At 37.9% G+C, this 6,497-nt stretch overlaps 1 protein-coding gene across 1 annotated transcript in view; it reads left to right on the plus strand.

Moving 5' to 3' along the window:
- Positions 1–6,093, plus strand: part of DUSP11 (dual specificity phosphatase 11) — an 11,536-nt gene extending 5,443 nt beyond the window's left edge. Inside the window, exons 5-9 of the mRNA XM_072399143.1 lie at positions 2,133–2,193; positions 3,127–3,173; positions 3,321–3,396; positions 3,508–3,636; positions 5,958–6,093. Of these exons, the coding sequence (XP_072255244.1) occupies positions 2,133–2,193; positions 3,127–3,173; positions 3,321–3,396; positions 3,508–3,636; positions 5,958–6,093 (449 nt within the window). The remainder of the gene's footprint in view (positions 1–2,132; positions 2,194–3,126; positions 3,174–3,320; positions 3,397–3,507; positions 3,637–5,957) is intronic.
- The last annotated feature ends 404 nt before the right edge of the window (positions 6,094–6,497 follow it).

A 6,497-nucleotide genomic window follows, 5' to 3' on the forward strand; every position in this document is an offset into this window, starting at 1 on the left:
TTATACTCATGCTAATATTATACTGTAAATAAACTTTCGTGAAAAACAGTGTACTGCTTTTAGACATATAAATCCAGACAGAAATGAACTGCTCAGGAGGTTAATCCCTGCATCTCTTGGTTAAACCAAACCAAATAAAATTGTGGAAAAATACACTGTGAACCAAGTGTCTTGCATTGGTTTTATTAAATTATTAAACAAAACATGCATACCTTTTTCTGGCTGTACCGTCCTCATCAATGCCCAGCATGTTTCCCGCTCTCATCAATGCTGAGCACTTGATGGCAGGGTTGCCCTACTTTCATCCATTAAGAAGTTGCTGATAGATAGGCAGTGATTTCACAAGTACCGGGTGGAACACCCAGGAAAAAGGCCCTGGGGAGAACTATAAGCCAGGTATTTATTACAGGGTAAACAAATGCATTTTTAGTCAGTACCTGCAAGTTTTTTTGCTATATACTGCAAGGCAAAACTCAGAATTCCACTGGTAGGAAGAGTTAAAATATATGATTATATAAACATAGTAGAATATTCCTTTTTGGAATTTACATGCTTTACAATTATAGTAACAATATTGGTGAAATAGAGCAAATGTTTCACAAGCTGCAACAGTATCTTTAAAAGGGTTTTTCCATGCTTCCCCAATTCAGGATTCCCTAACATATATATACAGAATTAGAGACAACCTTTGTGATTACATCAGTCCATAGTGCAAAGCCACAAAAGAACCAATTTTAGGATACATGAGATCAGATGTGCTGGGCACACCCATAACCAACAGCAGGGTGTGATCACCAGTGACACTCCTACTATATCCCTAAATTAGTAGGTAGAAGGGTGTTGCAGAGACAGGTACTCTACAAGGAGGGTTGTGCAATGACCTCTCTTGATAATCAAGTATACATTTTTATAATTTAATCCATCACAGAATTGCAGAATTAAATTTCAGTTGTTGAAAAGAAAAAAAAGTTTAAAACCCTGGGTGCCTTTTAGTAAATTATTTGCATTGCACTGAAATTATTTTTTATTCCTGCAAGCTAGTTGCTGTTTGTGGTTCTGGGTGGCAACGATCTGCTGGGACCCACAGTGAGCAGAGTCAGGCCCTCTATTTAAGTGAATGGGAGTGGTTGCTGTAGATTGCATTGCAGTTGTTGTGTTAAGATATGTGCTGTGGCCACAGATGTGTGCAAATCTAGTTACCCACAATGCGGTTTGCCACTACCAGGTGCATAGCAACAGTTTCCAGTGTACCCAGGAGCTGCCAACCAAGTGTTAGGTGTTAGACTTAGCTGTGTTGCAATCACATTGTGCATTTCCTAAATCACTGCATGCAGTATTGCCATCCTGTTGATTGCTCCCTCCTGCTGCAATCTTAGGGTTGACCAAAGGCTTTGACATAGGCAGTTTGTCCAGGGAGCCCCTCTGGCATCACAGAGTAAAACAGTCTAATGTCCCACTGCAGTATTATCTCCAGAGCTAGGTAGGAAGAAACTGTAGGAGGGTAGTGTCCACTGTATTGTGAACCAACTTTTTAGGAACCACCCTAAAACAGCTGTGTGGTTACTGAAAATAAGGGGCTGGGGAGAACACTGCCACTGCAGCCGTGTGCCATTCATCACCACAGCCCTTGCTGAGTGTAGACCTCTGTAAATTAGGAACACATTGATTTATTCTATTGGCTGTTTTGCCCATGACTTGCTCATGTTGTGTGTCGTGATATTTTGTAAGTTATCGCATCCATCAGGCTGCAAATAATACAACAACCCCAAGGTGAACAGAAAACGGGTTTTGAGGTTGGCATGATATACCAGAGCACATAACTAATTTTATATTAATCTGGTTAGGTTCGATCAGTATTCGCCCCAGAATTTGGGGATGGGAAGAATCTGCAGGTGGAAGGTGGCCCCTGTATTGTGACTCAACTCTTCAGTAACCACCCAAACATGGCTGTGTGTTTACTGAAAACTGCCCTGCTAAAAGGGGCTGGGGGGAACACGCCATCATTCTGTAACAGTAATGGTTATTTTTCTTGATAGAGTGGTTAGAGACTTTCTCTGTAGAGTGTGCAGCAGTATAAAATGCTTGATAACAATTGATTTAAGCAATAAATTTCCAATTTTTTTATCTTGCAGATAAACTCGTTGGAGTTCACTGTACTCATGGATTGAACAGGACTGGATATTTGGTGTGCAGGTAAGTTCGCTGTTAACTGTTCTGAGAAGAAACTTCAATGTTGGGAAACCTTTTAATTTTTTTTAAATCTGTTTTAAATATCTTTATATATAATATCATAAAATCTACCAGTATGCTATGCTAATATTGTTCGGTACAAATCTCCAGGTCAGCATCCAATTGGCCTTTCCATAATCCAGATACCAGGGCTTCCATGTTTGAATTTTGTTTGAGACCATTTACAGGATTTCTGGATGTGTTTGTAGGTTGTTATACAATGTCTTCTTGCATTTAGGCAGACTCTGGAGACTAGTAGTGGGAGAGGATGGAAGAAATGAGACGATAGACTATCATGGGAGAACGTGGGTGACCTACCTAACCTGGAATGGATTTCCTAAAAATTATTTGCTATGAATTAGCACGTTTTCAATCGTGGACCAAATCCATTTCAGATTTGCTGGATCACCCAGGTTCTTTCATAGGTCTATCATTTCTAGTCTTGCAATGCTTTAAAAAAAACGGCCCAATGTCAGAGGTCGTTGAAAAAAAGGTGGAGGAGGAGCTGTATATTTAACAGATCAAATGAGGAGCAAGAAAGCAGTTCATGGTTTGGAGTTTATATACATTATGAGTATTACAAAAAATGACAGCTAATTTCTTCCTGGTATGGACAGCAACTTAGCATTTTTTTTTAACTTTTAGAAGTAAAAAGAAAAATCTTTGCACATTTTGGTAACCTTTCAGCTGTTTTTGGGTGGCTACTAAAAAGTTAGGTTAGAATACAGGGGTCACCACCTGCCTACAGCTTCTGGGAGAATACTGCTATATGTAGATCAACTACTGTAGTCTAGCTTGGGTGTGTATGTATCAGAAAGTTTTATTATTGGATATGAGAGGTTCTAAGAAGTCTGTGCCCAAATGTAATTTTGTTTGGTTTACCTTCTCCTTTTGTAGGTATATGATCGATGTTCTTGGTATGGTGCCATCTGAAGCTATAGAAAGTGAGTATAATAAAGAGATTCTTATTCTTTTAACATGATTTTGTTTTGATATTCTGTATGTGAAAGCCAAATTTTGAATATTCTAATATTGTTATTGGTTATATGGTTATTGATTTTTATTCTAATTTTGTGGTTGGTGGGTTTTAGAGTTCAACAAAAGCCGTGGACACTGCATGGAGCGGAATAACTATCTTGATGACCTCTTACAGGGCAAACCAAGGAAGTAAGTTGTCTGCTGCCTAGAAGCACATTTTTTGTCAACTTTCAAGTATTGACATCTGTAATGTGTTCAATATTTTAGTCACTTTTTTTTTTTTTCTCATTAATATAAAAGCAATCCTGGATTAAACAGGTCTGTGCTGCCTATGGCCAATCACCAGCAGCACATCTCTAGTTTGAAGGTTGTGTCGGTACCAGACTTTCAAACTCCTCTGTGTCATCAGGAGCAGCTGTGGTTTCCAGGGTAATTTCTAAATCTCTGTTACTTGTATTATAGTAACTCACTGGGTATAACAGGTTTGGGTATAGTAGTGTTCTCCCCAGTCACTTTTAGCTGGGCATACCACCCGGCACTTTTTAAGTAACCACCTGGCTTTTTTTTGGTAGCTCACAGTACAAAGTACTACCACCCGCCTATAGCTTCTTCCTATCCATCTTAAAAAAAATTCTGGGGAGAACACTGTATAGACACAAATTATATGGCACAGATCAGATGCAATGGGTCAGATTTATTAAAGCTCACAAAGGCTGAAGAGGATACATTTTTATCAGTAAAAATGGGTGATCCTGCAGATCTGGAATACATTTCTTCAAAGTCATCTGCTAGCAAATGTTTTAAATCAGGGACAAGATCCATTCCAGGTTTGCTGGATCATCCAGTTATAGTGATGAAAGTGTATCCTCTCCAGCCTTGGAGAGCTTTAATAAATCAGGCCCAATGACTTTCACTGCATGGCTGCATTGTGATGGACGTGGGACAGGCAATAGCTCATGGACTTAGCAGAAGGAAGGTATTTTCCTGCAAATTCAGCTGAAGGAAACTGTAAATGTGTCCTATATATAAAATATATAGTTCTAGTAATCTCAAATATTATAATTATAATAGTTTTTAATATGTCTAATATATAAAAATTTAGCTTTTCGGTGGACCTTCCATCTATTATGATATTAAATCTCACACATATGCCATAAATCTATTTTTTCAGCAACTTTGGCATCAGGCCCCACTTTTTAAAGTTTTTTTTAAAACGTCAGAGACAATATTCTAACCCCACATTTCTTACAAGATCAGTTTGCAGTTGTTTGACTTTAAAAAGAAAAAGGTCCAGATGGACCAAACTTTACAAACAGCCTCTGCCTATGTGTGTCATAGATAATCAGGGTGTATCTGTAAGTGCTGTAAGCCTATCATTCATGCACAGGAGAGACGTGTAAACTTAGGGATAAGTTTGGATAGAAACATGTATTCCCTGATTCTGAACTACAAGCTAATCACCAATTAACCACCTTCCAGGTTACATCAACCAAAGAAAAAGAAATGTATATGGTGTTTGTATACATGGTATATTCCCTGAAGTGGGAATCCCGCAAAATGCGTACGAATCTATACAAATAATCATTTTCAATAAATCTTTTTGAAGTTTTAATGATGCATCTTGCAATACTGCACACCACATAACTTGCTTTTTGATTAGGCAAATTCTCCTTTTTTCTTTCTTTTTTGAGGTTCTTTCTTTTTCCTTGGTTGATCTAGGGATAAGCTTGTTACTCAATTGATTCAGTGTCTTCTCCCAAGAACCAACCCACCACTTGCATCAGGACGTAAAGCATTGAGAATTGACACAACACTAAAGAATATATATAATAAACGCTGTGCCAATACCTCCAATCATTCCTGGTGTATTTTCTTTGCACAGAGAAGACCAAAGGCAATGGAAATGGTTTTATTTCATTAGCTGGTTGATGAGAAGGAACCAATAAAGTCAACATTTTAGCAGATTTAAGTTTAGAACTATATCGAGGGTGGCACCTGTGATAAAATTGCAGCTGCATGACCAACTTGAAACTAAAGTTTTATTTGACGTCAGCAATGACCAATACGCTTAGAGCTTTAACTGTTATAGAACTACAAGCCTCAGCATGGTCAGATGCCTTCTTTAAGGCCAGATCACAATATTAGTATTATTATTTTATTAATAAACAGCATTTATGACACCAACATATTACTCAACGCTGTACATTACATAGGGTTAGCAAATGACAGACGATGACACAGGACGAGAGGACCCTGCCTAGAAGAGCTTACAATCACATCTTTACAATATCAATTAGTTAGGTGTTTTTGTTTTTTAACTACCTTGTGCTGCAATACTGCACTTTTTACATTTAAGCAATTTACCTAAAAGTTCCATTTTAAGAGTTCTTATGGCCCTCATCCTGTATTTAGGCTTAAAACATCAGAGAAGGAAAAACATTGAATGACAATGTCTGTGTTACACATTTTTGGGTTTTCAGGATAATACATACCGGCACGCTATCACGTATATTTAAGTTTCTGTTATCGATGTGTGATGTATTTTTTATTTGTTTTTCTGCACGAATTGGTTTGGTGTGGTATGTAGCTTTTATTTTTTATTATTACAACAACCAAACGGAGTATAACACTTTGTCCCTGGGTTTTTGCACGATTGCTTTACTGTTTTGTTTAGATGTTACTATGATGCACATTTTTTTTTTTTTTTTTTTGCTAACCACCAATTTTTTTTTTTTTCCTGCACCTTGAAGTCATCCATGCGCTGATCTAAGTTGGCGATCTAGAATATCTGCACCTCCGTTTTCTCAGCAACCAGAGCGTTTCAAATGCCCTATTTGTGCTATTTTATTGAAGATGTGGTTTGCTGTTGCCCATCTCCTGTTTTAGCACTATATGTTCATTTTATGGAAGGATTATACTGCTGAGTGATCCTTTACAAGCAGTAACTCCCTCATCTTTACATAAAAACTACATACATATACTTTACATCCCCTAATTCTAAAACCTGCATGTGACTTTTCAAAGGGCACAGTAAGGGCGGCTTTGCACCTATGTGTGTGTATTACCACTTAATGTAGGAATGTGTTTGGAGGATGCTCTTGTTGCAGCGGGTCTCTGAAGAACGTAAACCCCTAAATGAAATATACATTAGGGTATTTTTTTGTGGGGGGGAAGGAGGTTCGCGCACGTGCATGTTTGTTGAACACCCATGAGAAATATATGAGCAGATGCAGTCCACGTTAATAAACCAAAAAATATTCTTGCATGGGTTTAGCTGAGCCTTGTTTCTT

This window comes from Pyxicephalus adspersus, chromosome 2 (assembly GCF_032062135.1).
Source record: "Pyxicephalus adspersus chromosome 2, UCB_Pads_2.0, whole genome shotgun sequence".
Classification (NCBI taxonomy): Eukaryota; Metazoa; Chordata; class Amphibia; order Anura; family Pyxicephalidae; genus Pyxicephalus; species Pyxicephalus adspersus.